The 22,658-nt window shown below is 39.6% G+C and overlaps 1 protein-coding gene across 3 annotated transcripts; it reads right to left on the bottom strand.

Annotated features, from left to right (window-relative positions):
- Positions 1–1,052: 1,052 nt before the first annotated feature.
- On the bottom strand, positions 1,053–21,589 carry LOC110371418 (regulator of chromosome condensation). 3 transcript variants are annotated; one of them, XR_007512370.2, is made up of 15 exons: positions 21,208–21,372; positions 20,828–20,923; positions 17,379–17,490; positions 16,775–16,862; positions 16,022–16,201; positions 15,341–15,472; positions 14,471–14,567; positions 13,322–13,456; positions 12,914–13,079; positions 9,013–9,134; positions 8,393–8,547; positions 6,941–7,132; positions 6,110–6,190; positions 4,124–4,175; positions 3,700–3,812 (listed from the first exon to the last, which is right to left on the bottom strand). XR_007512370.2 is itself a non-coding variant. In XM_049851861.2 (14 exons), the coding sequence occupies exons 2-14, from the start codon at positions 20,916–20,918 to the stop codon at positions 3,532–3,534; spliced, it is 1,803 nt and encodes a 600-aa protein (XP_049707818.2). In that variant the 5' UTR covers positions 20,919–20,923; positions 21,461–21,589; the 3' UTR covers positions 1,053–3,531. The 3 variants fall into 3 exon arrangements, 2 of the variants coding, with proteins under 2 accessions (XP_049707818.2, XP_049707817.2); XM_049851861.2 differs by lacking the exons at positions 6,110–6,190; positions 21,208–21,372 and adding an exon at positions 21,461–21,589 and having other exon boundaries at positions 1,053–3,812; XM_049851860.2 differs by lacking the exon at positions 6,110–6,190 and having other exon boundaries at positions 1,053–3,812.
- Positions 21,590–22,658: the final 1,069 nt, after the last annotated feature.

Below are 22,658 nucleotides of genomic sequence, written 5' to 3'. Positions count from 1 at the left end.
TTATTGGTGAAGTAATAAAGTAGGATTCCTTCATATTTGTTTTATGTATGTATGAATGTTGAAAATAAATATGATTCTCACAAATAAGTATTGAATAGACTTGACTCGAATATGTTGAAGATTCATCAAGTCAATCGTCATACGTCGTACTTTATTATTTGTTATAATTGAAAACAAACCAAACGGTTTGACTAATGTACGCTCAAATGCATCTAGCGTAGTATTTGTATTCCAAATGTGTAGTTAATGCAACTTGAATAAATAAACCATATCAAAAAAGGTCTGTTTTTTTTATCAAAGCAAGGCAACTTTACGCCACCCATACAAACTATAACCTTACCAATTATTGCTTACATACATTCAAATCGCATACTCGTTAACAGCGACCTTACACCTCCACACCCCTCAAAAAAAACGACAAAATATAATCACGGACTAAAATTGAAATTAAAAGCACTTAAAAATAGTATAGAAATCATTCATGGTGCTTTTTGCTAGGTTTAACAAAAAGAAACCGGAGACAGATTTCTGCAAACTTATAAAGCGCTAACGAAGCGAGCCCGTAATTTTTGAGTTTTGGCACACAAAAGTACCCAAACAAGTGTGAAAAAAACCACCGCAAAGAGAAGTAGCCGGGAGCTAAGGAGCCCGAAACTTTTTTATTTTTGGGACGCAATGGTACCTAAAAAAATTAGAAAAAAGATAGCTACTGTTAAATGAAAGTCGCGAGCGCAGTTTTTCAAACAAGTTTCAAAAAAACCAGTAGAAAGTCAAAAAGCTGCTGCAAATTTTTTGAGTTTTGGGACACAATAGTCCTCCACCTCCTAAACAGCTTAGAAATCGTCAGCGTAGAGCGTTAGGTGTTTTTGCTACTTCGGTGCTTTCTGTTAGATTGAGAACTGAAAGGGCGCAGAAATGATGAAAAAATCCACCCATGACACAAGTTAATCAATAACTTACCATGGGGCTAACCGACCGTGTGTAAAAGGTATCCCGACATTTAAAACACAAATATTACACTAGGTACTATTTTATTATGAAAACACAATAGGTACATTATATCATCTTTATTTTAACAATCATGAAATATAGCGTCGTGTGAAAGAACCAGTACATTTTGTACTTTTAGACCGAGAGCCAGTGCCTGCCAGACTCATTATTTCATAAAGGCTGAAGTTTGGATAATCGTGGCTATAGAATATTTGAAATATAAAAGATTTTACGCAACTCATTTTTTACACTATAAGAGTACATTATAAACAGCCTTTATAAAACAACGTTCTGTCAGTCACGGGCTCTCGGCATATAATTAATTCCCGAAACATTGTTATTTTTGTACCAGTCTAAGGACACGAATACAACAATCGACAATTCGCTTATAATTATTTATTTATATCAATATTTCTTTATTATCTAGCAACCTCAACACTAAGTGCGACGCGAATCGCTAAAAGATACTATTTTACATATTCGCGGGAGACTGCACGGGTTCGCTGCTGACAACATAACGCTCTCTTGATCGCATCAAGCACCAAACTTCCTTACATTCAACTGTCCCAGCTTATAAATACAAAAAAAAACTTAAACTATAATTTCTACATCAATTCGATTGTGATAAATTAAATTATGCTTCAATTCAGTTTATATATAACGCTATATTTTGGTGTCATATACTCCTTACAATATAATAGTTTATCAAGCACGCACTATTTGGAACTTAACAATTTATTAATAAAAGCTTAGATTTAATACAATAAAGGTTTCACCTTACCTTTTGTGAAACATAACAATTCCCTTTTGCGTTATCTTATAAATAAGTACTTGATCCGACCAAAACTAGCGCATCAAAATATCTTTAACAAAATGAGAACGCGGTGCTTTCTCTCACGCGAACGTTGCTATATTCGAAGTTGAATTATTATACTAATGCTATGTGCCTCGCTAACAATTCGAAACGTCACGACTTAAAATGTGAATGTGGTCTAAAACCACAATACAAAATAACAGTAAAACACTGAATATTTATTTTAAAAATTTGCTAGTAACATGCGCAGGAGTACTTAACTCTGATTGGCTGTTTTCTGTCCTACAACTATTAAACTACTTTATTTTACACCAATATAATTTGTGTAATCTACAATGAACATTGAATTAAATCTTTAAACCTTAACTATTACAGAAATGCTGAAACTAACCTGGCTATCGAGCCGTTTCAAATCGCGCAGACTTAAAATATTTCAATTGTACAACAAGTGATCTGTAACTAACACATTGACAACTACTATTGATGCAGAAATGTTGCTAAATGTAATGTGTTTAACGATAGTTAGCTATTTATAAATAATAATTATATTAATGTAAACAACAAATACTTCCAAGTATTATTATTTATATTTATGCTTATACTAAAATCGGTATGGTTATACCATGCAATGGGATTTCAAACCTTCAGAAGGTCAGAAAAAGAGTAACAGAATTAATTACTCTAACAAAACATTCAAAGGGAAAAATATCAGGAGATTGAAGAAAAGAAAATTTACTTAAATTTTTAGCTTTATTAAAGGTCAAACATAATATTAAATTATCAATAACACAACCGTCACGCCTGTAAACAGGCATGTATGAAAGACCGTCAAATACATTACATTCGCTACTTACCTATGTATCAACTTCGAATATAATTCTCATATCATTGTAAAAATACATCGTATTGTACAACAATACAGTTCAGTACATTAATTAGAATATGTACCGCGAGGTACTGCAGTCAATTTATACGCCAGGGTTTGTAGACAGACCAACAAATGTTACAATGAAAATTTGTGAAACGATTTTGTATGGAACTAGGCATTTAAAACTGTGGTTAGATAAATTCGATATTGAAAAAGATTGAAAGATAAATTAAGTATCATAATAATAATTTAATTTCAATTCAAAAATTCATTCATAACAATCATTTCAAAAAATTTTAAGAGGGGTTTGAATGTTTGTTCCTCAATTACGCTTTAACGGCTGATCGAATTGTGATGAAACAGGCGAGAAAATTATTTCAATCGGAACGCGGAAAAAACCCGGGAGTAGAAGCTAATATTACATTATGTTAATTAAAACATTACATTTTGTAGAACAAATTGAGCAACAAACTAGAATATCGACCTACCCACAGTTCCAAACACGAGACAGCTACACTAAAAAGCGTTAGAACTTCAAAAAACTTTGCAATGACACCTCAATAGAGGAAAGGCACGAACAATGAAGGCTAATATCAAAATCTAATTAATTTTAGACTAAAAAAATGCTTTCAGGCGGTTCATTTAGAATAATCGTCCACTATCAACTAACGAATTGTTATAGAGATTTCACATAAATAAAATCGATGCTAGTTAACTGTGATTTGGCTTAAAAAAATCATGTTTTAAGACGTTTAAGTGAAAAGCACTTATTCAAAGATATGTTTTATTAATAATTATATTTTACAAGCCTGACAGAAACCCCTACGTGTAAAGAAACCGCGTACTGAATAATTTACCATCACGCTGTCGTAGTGAGAGTGTTTGTGGGTATAACGTCTACGGTTTTGGGGTCGACCGTTTCTGGGGTCCCGTTAACTTCGGCGACGGGGTCACTCATGTCGACGTCCGTTTTCTCGTGGTCTTGAGACTTGGTTTCGCTGTCCGTGGTCTCTTGGCTGGAAGTGTCTGTAGTCTCAATTTTGGAGTCCGTCTGTGTATTGTCTGGTTCCGTCTGGTCGGTGTCTGTTTGTTCGTCTGCTGATTTTGTTTCTGTCTCGTCTTTCTGTTCTTGTTTGTTGTCTGTGGGAGAAATAACTATGTTTTATTATGGTTTACTTGATATAGACTGTTATTTGAGCTTTTGATTTTGCGAAAGAAAATAACTGAATTGATTGCGAAAAAAAAAAATGTATGCGACTGCAAAACAAGGAAAAATTAGATGGGTAACTTAAAACTATAATGAAATAATGAAAAATTATCTGCATCACAGTCTTAAAGTGTTTTCTGAAACCCGAAAAGGGTGGATATTTGTGTTGATATAACATTTTTTACATTATTATTTAAGATTCTGCTTTGGTATAGGTTTGCTTTATTTATTCATCAAAACTCACCAGTTTCATCAACTTCCATAGGCGTCTCCTTCTTTTCATCACCATTCACCTTCTGAAAGTTTATTCACAACATTATTACCACACTCCCACTTTATATTTAATAACATATTATTCCTCAGAAATTACCTCATAAACTACACAATACTAAAAACCTACATTTACAATAAATACTAACTACACATAAATTAGGACAACACAACTAAATAAAACTCATATTAACTAATTTACCAACACCTGTTTGGTTCCCTTCAAATAACTTTGCCGAAGTTAGGTTACTAGCGAATTCACGATATTTATACTTTAGTTATCGGCACGAATCTTGAGCTCTGACCTTCACCTGCGCAGAAGTAATTTATTGGGTCCCTTTTGTGGTATGAAGTGAGGCGCGGGGGCTAAAGCGGTGATTGGCCCGCAGTGCATCGCGTCATAGCCGTCACTCGGGATTGGTTCTTTGCTAATAAATCACTTCTGCGCAGATGTAGGTCAGAGCTCAAGATTCGTGCCGATAACTATAATATGATCGGAAACACTTTTTTGTTCGTTTGTAATACTCCGAAACTACGGAAAATACAAGACTGCGTGAGCAATCAACAAGATGAGGAAGGCGTTAAATGGCTAACTTCAGAGTGGCAAAGTTACTTGACGAGAACTGTTTTGGCGAGACTGAAGAAAGTTTAACTGCGCTAAGCGTGAAATTGTATATGGTGCAGTTACTATAGGCTAACTTCAGTTTCGTCAAGAGGTTCTATTTTAACCAACACCATACTTACATCTACTTATAATACTTTTTACCTAATTATTAATACCCTGTATAAAACTTATCTGATGCCACTGTTCTTGTAAAAATATACTTTTTAAACGTAATTGACTAAAATTGGATTAAAACATGTATTTCACTGTAAATAATGGAAACTCTATCTGTACTTAAAATTATTGAACAAATTTTTAAAATATGCTACTTAAAATAATGATTCAATTGATCAATTCATTGTTATTGCTGATTTTTAACCACATTTTATTTTTAAACCGATCAAATCATATCAAGAATATTTACCTATAGTTAACTACCTATACATAGAGAATAATAAAGTATATTTTTACAAAACGTACAAACCTACAGTAATACATATATATCGGGTGTGTCGTACCTAATCACGTTAAATCCTATCACATATACTTTATGATATTCTATGGCGGATTGTAAAAAAAATAACCTAATCCATTCAGTGGTTTAGCCACAGGGCTCATTTTTCGTTTTCATAATTTACAACATCATGTATTGTGTAAAGCAGAGATAAAGTTAGGAGTATCGAATGTTTTGATCAGTTGACAGCTGTCAGTTTTCAAGAGAGAATTTCAGTTGTTTGTAAAGACTGACTTTTATATGGTGTTCTAATTTTTGCACATTTTTATTCCATTTACTTTGTTTGAAAAAATCATTTTTTTATTTTAACATATTTTTATTTTATCTTTGTGTTAATCGACATATATTAACCAGTATATTAACGCATTTCATTTAATGTGATTATGAACGACACACCCGATATATCGGGTGTGTCGTACCTAATCACATTAAATCCTATCACATATACTTTATGATATTCTATGGCGGATTGTAAAAAAATTAACCTAATCCATTCAGTGGTTCAGCCACAGGACTCATTTTTCGTTTTCATAATTTACAACATCATGTGTAAAGCAGAGATAAAGTTAGGAGTATCGAATGTTTTGATCAGTTGATAGCTGTCAGTTTTCAAGAGAGAATTTCGGTTGTTTGTAATGACTGACTCTTATATGGTTTCTTAATTTTCGCACATTTTAATTCTATTTACTTTGTTTGAAACAATATTTATATTTACGTATTTTATTTTTTTAATCGTGCTTATCGACTTAAATTAAGCAGTATATTTACGTATTTAATTTAATGTGATTAGGTACGACACACTCTGTATATAAATAATACTATGTAGCAACTATATTAAGAACCTAATTCCGCCGTGCCTTTTTTCTTGTAGTTTTGTTGCTGGACGACGAAACTGACGCGGGGACACGCTTTTTCTTTTTAGCCTAATTTTAACAACAAGGATAAACAAAAATAAAAAAGAAAACATAAAAAAAAGGTGAAGAAAAAGCAACTTATAGAACTATGATTATTTACAGTGAGATTTAGCAGGAAAATTAACACATTATTTATACAGATAGAAGCAAAAAAGAATAAAAATTGCAAGCATAATTTTATGTATGAGAAGTTACTTATCATAAGATTTAGAAACGTTTGTCGCAATCAATCCAAATCCAAAAAATTAAGATCTTCATTTTATTTCACATCTGTTTTATACAAGCTGTTGATTTGCATCCGTGCCATATTCAAGGACGTAATTATGCTAATGATTCTCGACCCAAATCAACAAAAAAATTGGTAACAATTTTTTTTTCGGAATTCCGTAGCCGTATTTAAACTTGGCGCGTGTGTTACTGGCCTTAAAACCGTGCTGCGCCCTCACACAAACACAAAGCATACGCAATGATTATTCATAAATTTCATTTATAAAATTGGATTACTTCTAAAATACTACGACAATACAATGACAAAAAAAGCAGTGCATATTAGCTATTTCCCGTCTGAACTGTAATTACAATCGATTATTTACGTATTTTATGCCCTCCTCCTAAAGTATGGCACAAATGCAAATCAACACCTAGTATACTTTGACTTTGTATTATAAATACTTTGACTTTAATGTAAATGACTCTGCCATTTGGATCCACACATTTTTTTGGGTAAATTGATATTATTTATTATATTTATGTATTTACCTGTGGTTTAGCATCATTAACTTCAGCGGGCTGTGCACTGGAAGTCGAGGATATTTCCTCCTCCTGTTCTGTGCGAGCTCGCTTGGCTGGCGTTTCCGGTTCCTCCTCATCTTGAGACACAGGTTCCGGTTTCTGTTCTGAAGTCTCGCTCTCTGGGGGCGGGGAGTCTTCCTTTTGGGATGCTGGGTCCTCCTAAAAAGATAAGAAGTTATTTTTAGTAAAGAAAATAGATAAAGATTATTTGAAGATCAATCTTATGATAGTTCCTCCGTGTTTGGGAAGGCACTGTAATTTGGTGGGTACTGGCTGTCTTGGAACATTTTCGGCAGAGTAGTAGCAGTGGTGAGGGAGTGTCAGACTTTTATTGACTAAAACCTATCGTGTTCTGTCGTAGGCTTTTTATGTACGTGAACAATTCCTCAACCCTGGCGGTTTGTGCTAAACCTGCTGAGACATGTGTTGCTGGGGAGTTTCTTCTTCTCAATTTCTGAATTCTTATTCTCAGCAAAACCACATAGGAAGTGGCGTGGGCGTTTTGGGGGCTGTCTTTTGAAAAAAGTGCAGATTTTCAGCCTACGTTGAATAAGTGAATTTTTATGTTTATCTTCGTAGGTCTTTCATGTACGTCGTGTGTCGTTATATTAGCTGAAGAACCGATAACCGTTGGAGTAAACGAGTTCTAGAGTGGAGACCGCGCCTCGGCAAACGTAGTGTAGGACATCCTCAGGCACGGTGGAGTGATGACTTGCGCAAGATGGCTAGCAGGAGCTGGATGCGAGAAGCCGAAAATCGATCTCAGTGGCGTGCACTCTGCGGGCTGTTCGCGCGAGTTACCGCGGCGCTGGTACATACGCGGCCTATGACGGAACACGACGGTTTTTACTCAGTAAGAGCCTGACATCCTCACTGCTGCTAACCCACAGCAGGGCATTAGATGATTTTTGACGTCGTTGAAAAAAAAAGTGGCGTGCACTTGGAGAGGCTTATATCCAGCAGTGGACTGCAATAGGCTGATGATGACAAATAGTCGATTTTTAACGTGTTAAGAATTTGCTCTTCTCTCCAAGCCGGTCTGTCTGACTGAACGGACCCTTATTGACTAAAATTGAGTTCCTTAGTAGGTCTTTTATGTATCAGGGTGGTGGTGAGTGCTTGTAACTCATCTCTCCATGTGTGGCTTCCCTGGCAATTAAACGACTTTTTCTTCTTCCTTTGCATTGTATAGATTTACAGTTTAACTCTTGCATTGTATAATTCTGTGAGCTTCTATTGTTATGTAATAGACTGTTTGTACTGTGACTATATTACTTTTTAAAAAGAGTGTCTATGGAGTTTCTTGCCGGCTCTTCTCCATGAGATCAACTTTTTGGAACCGTGCAACTAATGTGACGTTTCATAGGTGCCTGCAAAGGCCTATGTGAAATAAAAAGATTTTGATTTTGTTGTAGTTACCACTCTGAGCACGGTGTGCTGTCCGCCGGCGGAGATGTGCACGGGCGTGCGCGCGTGCAGCGGCGGCGTCACGGCCGGGGCGGGCTCGGCCGCGTCCGCGCTGCCGCCCGTGCCCAGCTGGCCCTCCGACCCCATGCCCCACGAGAACACCTCGCCTGGAAGACAAACACTCATTTTATAATAACAAAATCTTAACTGAATGTCGGCCACAGCAGCTGTTCTCATATAAGGAGATCAGCTCGGCGCAGACAGATGCACTATCTACTCTTAACTCTCATGGTTCTCCAGGTTGCCTTGTAAGTTTACAAAACCCACAAAGCATTTTAGCCCACCCACAACCCGGGAAATGTGAACAGCAATCGCGCTATGCGACGACTAGACCAATAAAGCAATAATAGGAAGTTAATTATACAAATATTTTAAAATCAAAGGCAGCGGCCGGCAGCGACGCGGCGAGTACTATCAATGTTAAATAATTTTTAACTTTAACTACTTATAAGATAAAAGAAAAGCGTTTCAAGCCATACTGGCACTGATGTGCCACGGGCCTCAAAGCTTCATAATACATGAATGAAATGTATAAGTATTATTTATTTATTATTATGTGAAAATATTCTCACCGGTATCAGTGACAGCAAAAGAGTTGCTGGTACCGGCAGCTATACAAATGACCTTCTTGTTCTGTAGCTTGGGGATCGGCTCCAGCACTTCTGCATCACCTGCTCGGTCACCTAAACCCAACCTGCAGGATACAAAAACAATGGTTAAGTGTATATAAAACAGTGAAGCGTATTAATATACAGTAGAATTCATATATAACGACTTCGCTTATAACAACTAATCGGTTTTAGCGACGATAATCTTTACTCAAGTTAGGTTTCGTATATAGGTACTAAGACAATATAACCGTTTAGTGCGACTCCGGTTTAAGCGACCAACTGCTTATAGCGACCAATATTTATTATAATACGTCCGGTTAAAACGACACACGCGCAATGTTTTGTTTACCTACGCACTCGCACCCCCGCCCCGCGTTCGTATCGTTTAAACCTTCCCTGGACCTCTACAAACATTCTAAAACCATAACCATTGTATATGGAATTTCTTACATATTTCACTCTCAGAACACCACGTTTCTCTTAGGTATATAACAAAAGATATTACTTCCATGTATAGATTTACATAATAATTATTGTATATAACGTCTTGTGTGTACAATAAATAAATTTGAGTTCGAGTATTTTTTCAACAATTAATGGATAATGTAACAGTTCGTGGCTCGATTATAAGGGTAAACAATGCTTGGCGAAGTAGGTCGATGGAAGGTTGACCGGCTTTTCATGACTTCTTCCGTGTTCGGAAGATAAATTAGTTGGTTCTGGCTGTCATTGGAACATCTTTGGCAGTCGTTACTTTAGTTACTATACGGATATCATAGCATACAGCTGTCCGGCAGTGTCCAGCGCGAGCGAGTGATGCTGTCGGCGTCAGTCATACCTGCCGTACTCGCAGCGTCCGATAGCATACAGCTGTCCGGCAGTGTCCAGCGCGAGCGAGTGATGCTGTCGGCGTCAGTCATACCTGCCGTACTCGCAGCGTCCGATAGCATACAGCTGTCCGGCAGTGTCCAGCGCGAGCGAGTGATGCTGTCGGCGTCAGTCATACCTGCCGTACTCGCAGCGTCCGATAGCATACAGCTGTCCGGCAGTGTCCAGCGCGAGCGAGTGATGCTGTCGGCGTCAGTCATACCTGCCGTACTCGCAGCGTCCGATAGCATACAGCTGTCCGGCAGTGTCCAGCGCGAGCGAGTGATGCTGTCGGCGTCAGTCATACCTGCCGTACTCGCAGCGTCCGATAGCATACAGCTGTCCGGCAGTGTCCAGCGCGAGCGAGTGATGCTGTCGGCGTCAGTCATACCTGCCGTACTCGCAGCGTCCGATAGCATACAGCTGTCCGGCAGTGTCCAGCGCGAGCGAGTGATGCTGTCGGCGTCAGTCATACCTGCCGTACTCGCAGCGTCCGATAGCATACAGCTGTCCGGCAGTGTCCAGCGCGAGCGAGTGATGCTGTCGGCGTCAGTCATACCTGCCGTACTCGCAGCGTCCGATAGCATACAGCTGTCCGGCAGTGTCCAGCGCGAGCGAGTGATGCTGTCGGCGTCAGTCATACCTGCCGTACTCGCAGCGTCCGATAGCATACAGCTGTCCGGCAGTGTCCAGCGCGAGCGAGTGATGCTGTCGGCGTCAGTCATACCTGCCGTACTCGCAGCGTCCGATAGCATACAGCTGTCCGGCAGTGTCCAGCGCGAGCGAGTGATGCTGTCGGCGTCAGTCATACCTGCCGTACTCGCAGCGTCCGATAGCATACAGCTGTCCGGCAGTGTCCAGCGCGAGCGAGTGATGCTGTCGGCGTCAGTCATACCTGCCGTACTCGCAGCGTCCGATAGCATACAGCTGTCCGGCAGTGTCCAGCGCGAGCGAGTGATGCTGTCGGCGTCAGTCATACCTGCCGTACTCGCAGCGTCCGATAGCATACAGCTGTCCGGCAGTGTCCAGCGCGAGCGAGTGATGCTGTCGGCGTCAGTCATACCTGCCGTACTCGCAGCGTCCGATAGCATACAGCTGTCCGGCAGTGTCCAGCGCGAGCGAGTGATGCTGTCGGCGTCAGTCATACCTGCCGTACTCGCAGCGTCCGATAGCATACAGCTGTCCGGCAGTGTCCAGCGCGAGCGAGTGATGCTGTCGGCGTCAGTCATACCTGCCGTACTCGCAGCGTCCGATAGCATACAGCTGTCCGGCAGTGTCCAGCGCGAGCGAGTGATGCTGTCGGCGTCAGTCATACCTGCCGTACTCGCAGCGTCCGATAGCATACAGCTGTCCGGCAGTGTCCAGCGCGAGCGAGTGATGCTGTCGGCGTCAGTCATACCTGCCGTACTCGCAGCGTCCGATAGCATACAGCTGTCCGGCAGTGTCCAGCGCGAGCGAGTGATGCTGTCGGCGTCAGTCATACCTGCCGTACTCGCAGCGTCCGATAGCATACAGCTGTCCGGCAGTGTCCAGCGCGAGCGAGTGATGCTGTCGGCGTCAGTCATACCTGCCGTACTCGCAGCGTCCGATAGCATACAGCTGTCCGGCAGTGTCCAGCGCGAGCGAGTGATGCTGTCGGCGTCAGTCATACCTGCCGTACTCGCAGCGTCCGATAGCATACAGCTGTCCGGCAGTGTCCAGCGCGAGCGAGTGATGCTGTCGGCGTCAGTCATACCTGCCGTACTCGCAGCGTCCGATAGCATACAGCTGTCCGGCAGTGTCCAGCGCGAGCGAGTGATGCTGTCGGCGTCAGTCATACCTGCCGTACTCGCAGCGTCCGATAGCATACAGCTGTCCGGCAGTGTCCAGCGCGAGCGAGTGATGCTGTCGGCGTCAGTCATACCTGCCGTACTCGCAGCGTCCGATAGCATACAGCTGTCCGGCAGTGTCCAGCGCGAGCGAGTGATGCTGTCGGCGTCAGTCATACCTGCCGTACTCGCAGCGTCCGATAGCATACAGCTGTCCGGCAGTGTCCAGCGCGAGCGAGTGATGCTGTCGGCGTCAGTCATACCTGCCGTACTCGCAGCGTCCGATAGCATACAGCTGTCCGGCAGTGTCCAGCGCGAGCGAGTGATGCTGTCGGCGTCAGTCATACCTGCCGTACTCGCAGCGTCCGATAGCATACAGCTGTCCGGCAGTGTCCAGCGCGAGCGAGTGATGCTGTCGGCGTCAGTCATACCTGCCGTACTCGCAGCGTCCGATAGCATACAGCTGTCCGGCAGTGTCCAGCGCGAGCGAGTGATGCTGTCGGCGTCAGTCATACCTGCCGTACTCGCAGCGTCCGATAGCATACAGCTGTCCGGCAGTGTCCAGCGCGAGCGAGTGATGCTGTCGGCGTCAGTCATACCTGCCGTACTCGCAGCGTCCGATAGCATACAGCTGTCCGGCAGTGTCCAGCGCGAGCGAGTGATGCTGTCGGCGTCAGTCATACCTGCCGTACTCGCAGCGTCCGATAGCATACAGCTGTCCGGCAGTGTCCAGCGCGAGCGAGTGATGCTGTCGGCGTCAGTCATACCTGCCGTACTCGCAGCGTCCGATAGCATACAGCTGTCCGGCAGTGTCCAGCGCGAGCGAGTGATGCTGTCGGCGTCAGTCATACCTGCCGTACTCGCAGCGTCCGATAGCATACAGCTGTCCGGCAGTGTCCAGCGCGAGCGAGTGATGCTGTCGGCGTCAGTCATACCTGCCGTACTCGCAGCGTCCGATAGCATACAGCTGTCCGGCAGTGTCCAGCGCGAGCGAGTGATGCTGTCGGCGTCAGTCATACCTGCCGTACTCGCAGCGTCCGATAGCATACAGCTGTCCGGCAGTGTCCAGCGCGAGCGAGTGATGCTGTCGGCGTCAGTCATACCTGCCGTACTCGCAGCGTCCGATAGCATACAGCTGTCCGGCAGTGTCCAGCGCGAGCGAGTGATGCTGTCGGCGTCAGTCATACCTGCCGTACTCGCAGCGTCCGATAGCATACAGCTGTCCGGCAGTGTCCAGCGCGAGCGAGTGATGCTGTCCGGCGGCCACACTGCGCCACTCGGTGTTGAGGCGGGTGAACGCATCGCATTCTGTGGGGGTGAATATTGCCGTCTTGCGTTTCTCGCCTGTTATACCTAAAAAAGCAAAATAATGTTGAATTTTTGCATAAAGATGTTCTTTTGAAAGTCAATTTCTCTACAGACAATCTTCTAAATGTCCATCTAGCACCGATTCTTAAGTAGTTTCTTGTAAATAAACATGATAACTAGCAACTTTTGGAGAAGTCGTTGTATCTGCATTCGATACCACTAGAATCTAACTTAAACATTTTTTTGGGGAAAATGCAAGACAGAAAATAACATTCAAACAAACATACCAAGTTGTCCATAGTTATTGAGTCCCCAGGCAAACATCTTGTCGTTGGTGTCCAGTACGAAGGTAGCGTGGTAGCCCGCCCAGATGCGGGAACCGCCCGCCTTTAGAGTCACTTTAGATGGAACTAGCAGGGCACCTGTGAGATAAATTCGTGTTAAAAACATATGGTCTGACTACAAAAACTTAAACATGTGTCAAACACTTGTCTAATAAAATTTTGGCTGCAAAATTAACCATATGTCAACGTCATAATTTGTCATTTTTTTAGACAAGGCATAAACTGACGTTTAAAAGTTTTTGTGGTAAGACGGATATGGTCTAGCTACAAAAACTTAAACATGTGTCAAACACTTGTCTTAAAAAAAGTGTGACTGCAAAATGGACCTTATTTCAACGTCATAATCTGACATTTTTTTTAGACAAGTGTTAAACTGACGTTTAAAAGTTTTTGTGGTATGACGGATAGTATTTATACGTACTGCATTTAATGGGTGAACAAAAAGTACTGTACAAATGGAAATCTTCTTTTTTGAAGGTGGTTGAAAACAATATAAATGTATAACTATGCACTATGATTTTTATAATCCTACAAATTAAGCCCACTGTGAAGGACCAAAACACAAGGGCAGGCGAATAAATTATAATATATTAATTGAAAAGGCGACATTGAAAAGTGCTGAAGAAATAGTGCTGAAGAAAATCATTAGAAAATATTTTATATTATTGCAATATTTATTTCCACAATATTACATGAATATCAGACGGGAGATAAGTCTTCAATAATCAGTTTACTTTTCCGGCAAATTTTTGGTTCTACCCACATAGTTCCCGCAGATAGATGCCGATTTTTGACCAATAGATGGCGCTGTATGTCCGGAATATTGTTTTATTTTGACGGACAGTTATAGTTATCGGCTCGAATCTTGAGCCCTGACCTACATCTGAATTATTAGCAAAGAACCAATTCCGAGTGACGGCTATAACGCGATGCACTGCGGGCCAATCACCGCTTTAGCCCGCTCCCGCGCCTCACGAATACCACAAAAGGGACCCAATAAATTACTTCTGCGCAGGTGAAGGTGAGAGCTCAAGATTCGTGCCGATAACTATACTTTCGTATGAATAATATTAGTTTGGATAGTATACATACTGAAGCCCTGCCTGGCGTCCCGGGAGGCTGAGCGTTGAGACAGGCGCCCGAGCTGCCCCTGCTCGCCGCAACCCATCGTGTACACGCCGCCCGACGACTGTGCGGACAAATATTACTATTACTTATTGTACATACTTTAAAAAATAACTGATAGAAAGCAGATATTTTTAAAAATATTTAAAAAATGGTTATTAACTGATTCAAAGTAGGTATATTCATAAGACCAACTTTAATTTTATTATTTATTTATTTATTTTTTATGGGAAATCATCAAATGAGCCCTCCGGCTGTGGGTTAGCAGCGGTGAGGGAGGGAGTGTCAGACTCTTATTAACTAAAAACCGCCTTCATAGGCCTTTTATGTATTTGGGCTGCGGTAACTGTTTTGAATAATCCCGCAGCCCAACGAGCTGTATACTATACCTTTTTTTTTCCGACGTCAAAAATCATCAAATGACCCCTCCCGTTGTGGGTTAGCAGCGGTGAGGGAGTGTCAGACTCTTACTGACTAAAAACCGTCGTGTTCCGTCGTAGGCCTTTTATGTACCAGGGCCGCGGTATCTCTTTCGAACAACCCGCAGCCCTGTATACTATACCTGACGCCTGGCGATTTGTCAAGAGAAAATAGTTGGCATCATTTTAACTAATTACTACTTCAAGCCTTAAGTAGTGATTAAATGTTAATAAAGACATGCTTAGGCAACGTTTCATCATCCTCCGAGCCTTTTCCCAAACTATGTTGGGGTTGGCTTTGGCAACGTTTATAAGTAAGAATTTTCTTAATTATTTAATTCACGTTTATAAGTAAGGCTGTTATTGTTGAGAAGGTAAAAATGATGTACTTAAATGGTCATTATCTCGTGTTACTTACGGAGAGTATGACGAGATGGTCGCCGCCGGACGCGATGGCGACGGCGGGCTCGGCGAGGTCGAGCTTGACGGGCTCGCGGCACGACTTGCCTTCCCGGCCTCGCACCACCAGCCCCATGCTGCCGTGAGAGTCCTATGGAACACATATTCGTTAGTATCTGATAATAGTAACACATTGGTGGTAACATAAATAAAACCCGCTAAGTGCGAGTCGGACGAGCGCACGAAGAATTCCGTACCATAATTTAAAATGATAAAAAAATCACGTTTGTTGTATGGGAGACCCTTAAAATATTTATTCTATTCTAGTTTACAGTATATGTTGTTATAGCGGCAACAGAAATACATCATCTGTGAAAATTTCAACTTTCTAACTGTGAGGCGTCGTCCTAATTGGTAGCGATCGCACGATGACACGATGCGTTCTCGTCGTTCGATGAGTTCAAACATACAGATTTCATCAGAGTGTCCTATTTGAACCTCGCAAGTGAGATAGTGAGATCGTGAGATGAAAAACGCATCGCGCCATTGTGCGATCGCTGCCAATTAGGACGACGCCTTACGGTTCATGAGATACAGCCTGGTGACAGACAAACGGAAGGACGGAGAGAGGAGCGAAAACAATAGGGTCCCGTTTTACCCTTGAACCTTAAAAAATGGTAGTTAAATATGGGAAACTTACTCTAAAAGCCCCCCAGGCGTACACATCTCCGTTATCGAGTAACGCGGCGGAGTGTGAGTCCCCGGCCGCCACGCAGACGGCGGCGGCGGGCAGCGCCACGGTAGCCGGCGTGCCCTCCTCGCCCTCGCCCGACGTGGGCCGGCCTAGCGCTCCCTCGTCGTTACACCCGAATGTCCACACCTAAGAACAAAATGGAGATTATTCATTTATTTATACGTACATAATACTATAATATATGTACCTACATAAATAAAACAGTTATATGATGCAATGGACAGTATTCTTTTGCTTTTAAAACGTTCAACAGTTTGGCAATCTCTAATTTTCAAACTTTAATTTTTTTTTTATTTACACATAAGCTACATACGCCTAAATACATGAAAATTTAAAATTAAACTAATAAGGAGTGTCGAAAAATCAGTACTCATCACTGTCACTATTTATTTCACAAAAGGAACATAATTACATTGATATTTTAACTTTGTAAGGTACAATAATACTTCAAAAGTACACATAATCACTAAAATATACATAATATAGCTTAGAACTCATCACACTTAAAAAAATGCATTGTAATAAGTCATTCAGTTGTTAATTTGACTCAGAATGACCAATTAAACATCTTTATCATCAGCTATAAAATTTCCTCTTTTCTATAACATGAGAAACCATGCAACAACTCAAATCTAATAAGATTATAACAAGTCAATATGCCAAGAAACATATAAATAAATATGTTTGTATGTTATTTACCTTCCCATTGCTGTCAAGAGCGATAGTATGCATGCCCCCAGCATACACATCAACTATTTTGTCACCCAAGGCTGTGACGTATTTGAATCTGCAACAAAATGATTTGTCACTGTGGAAATATAGGACTATGTTTCTTACGTATGATTTTCCAAATAGAAAGGATGCAACTTAAAGTTGTCTGCACAGATTAAAGAATATCACAGAAAAAAATATTTTTTTAATAAAGATAAAATAATTTCAAGCACTTAAATTTTTTAGAAACAAAATTGTCTACTGCACAACCTATCATCTTACTAGAAACTCTTCAATTATTTTGTACATACTTGTGTCATTTATTTGAATTTTTCTCATGATTGAAATTAAAAAAAATATATAATCTCCAACGTAGTGTTGGTACACTGTACAACATAGGTTTATTGTATATTAATTAATGAATAACCTTTTTTCAAGTCAGTTGCTTAACCTTCCCACTCAGAGTCATTTAATGGTCACTTAAGCCATTCCTTAGTAAAGGATTTGTATGACATTCCGTCACTAAGGAGTGACTTAAGTAATCATTAAATGTCTCTGAGTGGGGAGGTAAGTATAATAACAGTGTACTCACTTGGTGGCCTCGATGACATCTTCCCCGAGGCCGAGCTGGCCAACATCTCCCTGCCCACAGGCCAGCACGCGCCCCCTCCTCTTGGGCGCTGATGGGATCTCCCATTGAATCGCTGCACAGACAAATTAATTTATGTATTCAAATATAAGTGTTATTCTCTGAACTTCTTTATAGGGACGCTCAACCAGATTTTGTGTAAACTTCACAAAAAAACCATCTACCAAATAGTCTGAACAAAGCCTAAAGATTTGGTTTGGATAGGTGGGCCCGCTCCTGAGTTACAAAGTTACAACAAAAAGTGACAAACGAATAGATGTGGAAAAAGTGTGCTATGTATAAAAATCTGTAAAAATGTTAGGTACATATTTTTTATACTAAGTAAATACTTCTAGGTGCCTTTGCAAATGGCTAATCGGAAGTGTTAAATCGCTACAATTATAATGATGAAATCAAGTTTTTTATTTCAAATAGGAACAAAAAAGTCAGAAGTTTCAGGCACATTTTTTTATTAAGTAAATGACAGTTTTTATGTTATATAATTAGGCATGTAAGCAATTCTGTGTTTTTAGAACTTGCAAGTTAGATAAATTGAGTACCACTAGCTAACAAAATATTTTTTAATAATCTATTAAAAGAATTGATCTCATGTTATTTAAACATTTCAATTTGTCAATGTGTCATTGATCTTCTTTTGCACAATATTTTAGTCCAATGTAGGTGGGTGGTTGACACATTTTGGAACCATTTTTGGTTTGTCTAAGATCATAAAGTATTTGATGTTTGATGGAATTTTTAATAGTTTTTCAATAGCTATGGCTACATGCATCTTAAAATAGAGATGGTAATAGTGTAACTTTGTCCGAGACCAGCATATACTGATTCATCCTCCGAGCCATTTTCCCAAACTATGTTGGGGTCGGCTTCCAGTCTAACCAGATGTAGCTGAGTATCAGTGCTTTACCAGCTTATACCGATTCACCAATAAGAAATTATTCAAAAAAGGTTTTAGTCATTCAGCTTGTTTGAAAGTTTCTTTGAACTTGACAAAACTGTCCATCCATCTATCTTTTTAGATGTTCATACATTGAGCGTTTACATGCCTGGATAGGTATATTTAGAAGATTCGAACTAATGTACTACATGGTTTCATTTACCTTTATTATGTAATTTCTACTTTTATAATTTACCTTTAGTATAAAAATAACATTATACTTCCTTTTTGAACGAGGAAGTTGCAACTTAGTTTGCTCATAAATACTTTACGTAGCAGAAAAGCATATTTAAAGTAATAAATCAAATATCATAAGTGGGCGGAATTCAGCAATATTGACAATTATCACTTTGAACTAGGAAATTATGCAGGCATAGTGCGAAATGATTTCATAAGTCTAGGCATTAAATTTGAGGTCATTCTTATCAAAAATGATGACTTAAATAATATAAAAAAGAGGTATGATGTAATCTATTTTGATTTTGTATGCTTAGATCATTTTTGGTGGTTGAATATGTGTCAATAATTTTTCTATATGGTTTTGTGAGTAATAAATCTTATCTTCTTTTATTTAACATTATTTATTCTTTTGGATTGTTTCTATGTAATCTTTTAATTTATTGCTTGAAAAAGTAGTGGTGTTACAGGAGTAAATTTGTAAAGAAGTCTACCCACGACAACGTATATGTGACCGTAACAGGAGCATTTCAAATAAAAAAAATATTTTACTGATAAGACGGATGGCACGTTAAACTGTAGGTCCCGGCTGTCAGTGAACATCCTTGGCAGTCGTTACGGGTAGTCAGAAGCCAGAAAGTCTGACACCAGTCTAACTAAGGGGTATCGGGTTGCCCGGGTGACTGGGTTGAGGAGGTCAGATAGGCAGTCGCTTCTTGTAAAGCACTGGTACTCAGCTGAATCCGATTAGACTGGAAGCCGACCCCAACGTGATTGGGAAAAGGCTCGGAGGAGGATGATGACTACATTGCTCCTTCACTGACCAGTACTATTGCGTGCTATGTGCCATGCAAGGAGCATTCAGTTTTGGTACACTCTAGTCGGCATAGTAGAGCATAATTATGTTCTTTACCGTTTATCCTGACACGTTCGTATGATGGTCATAGTATGATACGTTAAAGAAACTTATGCCCGTTTTCACCAACAATTACATCTAAAAATTTCCCGAACTAAGTGTCACTTAGAATAAGGGCTTCCCCAATACTTATAGGTTATAAGGGACACTTAAGCTTTGGTGAAAACAAAATTCATATCAAGTGCTCTTAGGGAATCGCTAAGTTTAGGTATTTGTTGGTGAAAATGGGCATTAGACCTTATGTCTGCTGTGTATATGAATTATTGTTTTTTACAATGAGTGCAAGATGAATGATACAAGATACAATGCATCAAAGAAATATAAACAGATAAGTTAAATATGATGCAATATAACCTTTTCTAACACTCAAAAATGACTATTTAGACTTTGTATACAGATGTGTCACCATATTTTTTCTTTACATTTATAAGACTTATACAAATAGTTTGTTACACAAAAGCAAATAAGATATAATGTTTGAATGGAATACTTCTGTAAGATATCATCGCAGCATGGTAATCTTTGTTGTTTTTTTGAGAGGTCAAGGTCATATTGCTTTATATTTGTTTAGATGTTGATATTCTGTGGTGTTTGAGTTTTATGATGAAGAAATTACATAATCTTAATTATTATTGTAAGTTGAAGTATCTGTTTCATTGATATCTTTGATAAAGAATGGGCGGGAAATAAATATGTTTTAGATCTATGGTCAGTCATTCTGCAATATCATAGTTACACCGCTTATTTTGATTGGATTACCTAAATTATGTGCCATCAAAGGATAACTTGATGTTCTTTAGACTGAATTGAAGTTAATTTATTGCAAAAATGCATTATTTATTATGATTCCAATTTTGTAAAAACATCATGGCGTTTAAGTCCTAATCTCTATGGTACAGCTGCACTCACAAACTGCAGTACCCAATACTAATGACACACTAATGACCTTTTTCTTTCAACATTAGCTAATTTTATACCAAACCACAGTCATCAGCACATTCTTATTCACGTTTGTGAGTGTAACTTTCATATAAATTAGTCACAGTTATTTACAGAATACACCAATTTGTGAAAATACTTTTGTAAATACGGCGAAGCATCGGCCAAACCGACTAACCTCAAAAAAATTCCATTCGTTCGCGACGCTTACATAACCAACGCGATATTTACGCATAAACACGCTTCCAAATGACCAAACATAGCTATCCAAGTCTCATTTCAAGTACAGTTAGGTTGTAAACACAAAAAAAGAACTTCTAAGGCAGCAGTTCGCGCCTTTCGTTTCCCGCCATTGCGTTTGACAGGTCATTGACATGGGCAAAAATGTAAAGAAAACAATTGCAGAATGCCTTTACATGAACTCACCTCCACGTTTTTTCTTGTTTTTGGCTCCCGTTGCCGCCGTAGCGGCAGATGATTTAGAAGCAGCACGTTTAACGCCTCGCGCCGCCGGCATTATGCCTGCAATATTGCAACCAACGCGTCAATAAACACAGCACAGCGCGGCAAAACACCCCGACTTGATGGCTTCGCTCCGATGACGTTTTAACTACTTTTGTAATCGCATTAACGCCTTATTTCCACATCGGCTGCATCTGCATCAATTACAAGGCTGCGGCCTCATAGATTTATGCAAAGCGCAGATAGGTTATATTATGCATTTGTATAGGCACTGCACAGGGAACCAAACAACGCGTCCGTACCATACGGCGATGCGTGGGCCGACGCCAGAATCGTTTACTTACTGTTTTATTATTAATTTTTAAGCGGCACCACGAATTATAATTTACAGATAGCACTTTTGAATAAGAGATGACGTATTAATTTTAACACTACGAATCTCGCACATCTCCCTCCGCTTGCTTCGCTTGGCCCGAGTGACGTAATCACGTGAATCGGAATCAGTCATACAATCGAAATGTCACATTTCGAATGGTAAAATGCCATCATTAGTAATGTTCAAAACTTTTTATTAAATTGAAAAATAATTAAACTTACTACAGTTAAATATAAGAATATCTTATTAAAAACGATAATTTAACTTTTTCTTCCGTACTTTTAAATAAAGCTTAAATATATTATTCGATTTCTATAGTACAATCGATTGTAAAAGGCCGTGGCTCTTTCCTATGCACCATAGACTAAACTATCTAGAAAGTTTTTCAGAAATGTGTTGCCATGTATTTATTTTAAATTCACACTAAATTATCAAAAGAGATTTATTTAAAGATTTTGAGTGAGTACTAGCTTCGTCTGAAATAACTTCGTTCTTTTCTTTCGTTGACTTATTACCGTAGTTATGGATATTCAGTTTCTCTTATATGTAATACGTCTTGTCTTTATTTAAATAATTTTAAATGTGTTTTTTAATGTATCTAACTAAAAAAACAAATACCAGCACACATGCGTGAACCCCACCCGTTATGTAATAGTCATTAATAAAATAAAAGTATTTCATAAGTAGAGTAATAATGTTATGCATTTATTGGAAATACTTTGTTTTGAAATTGATATTGGAACGTCAACGTGAAGTTTTCATATTGAGAATTAAAAAAAAGGGCTCCCAAAAAATTCTAGATGGCGTTGTACCTACTACGTTACTAGGCCTTTGCCAAAATGCCAAGGTTAAAAAACATATTGTGCTGAACCCATTATGTGGCTTGGTTTAGGAAAGTCAGATTTCTGGACCAATATTGTTTTCAAAATCTCTCGGGACGTTCGGATAATAATCTGACTGACTTTTTTTATTCCATTTTTATACCCTATATTCTTCATTTATTTCCCTACTTTCTTCTTATTTATAATTTGTTGATGGCATTCGTTTCGTTATATTACATCAAAACGGCGTTAACGTACTCAGATCAATAGTATCTACATATGTATCAATTAGGAAAATAATAAAAATGAAACCCCACATTATCAAGATAAAAAAAAAATATTGTCTACAATATGTCCTGACTAGGGTAAGAAGTGCCTACATTTTTATATTTCCTTGAAATCTTAAATGGCAACATTTGTAAGTGCAATCAACTTCTATAAGTCTATGGTACAAATGACGCGCCGCGCGCCTGGCGCCTAATCGCGCTATCTATAGATTAGATAGGTAGGTAGAGTGGGAATATGGATCGAATATAATTTTAGTACAAATCGATGCAACGCGCATGCTTGCAATTTAAATAACCAGGTTCACAGAAGT

This window comes from Helicoverpa armigera, chromosome 28 (assembly GCF_030705265.1).
Source record: "Helicoverpa armigera isolate CAAS_96S chromosome 28, ASM3070526v1, whole genome shotgun sequence".
Taxonomy (NCBI): domain Eukaryota; kingdom Metazoa; phylum Arthropoda; class Insecta; order Lepidoptera; family Noctuidae; genus Helicoverpa; species Helicoverpa armigera.
The sequence above is the reverse complement of the archived record's forward strand: the minus strand, read 5'-3'. Positions and strand labels throughout refer to the sequence as shown.

Coding starts and splice junctions, on each gene's coding strand:
- LOC110371418 (XM_049851861.2), bottom strand. CDS start 20,918: ATGCCGGCGGCGCGAGGCGTTAAACGTGCTGCTTCTAAATCATCTGCC. Junction 16,202..16,774: donor CTCTTGACAGCAATGGGAAG/GTAAATAACATA, acceptor TTTTGTTCTTAG/GTGTGGACATTCGGGTGTAA. Junction 4,176..6,940: donor TTAATGATGCTAAACCACAG/GTAAATACATAA, acceptor ATAAACTTTCAG/AAGGTGAATGGTGATGAAAA.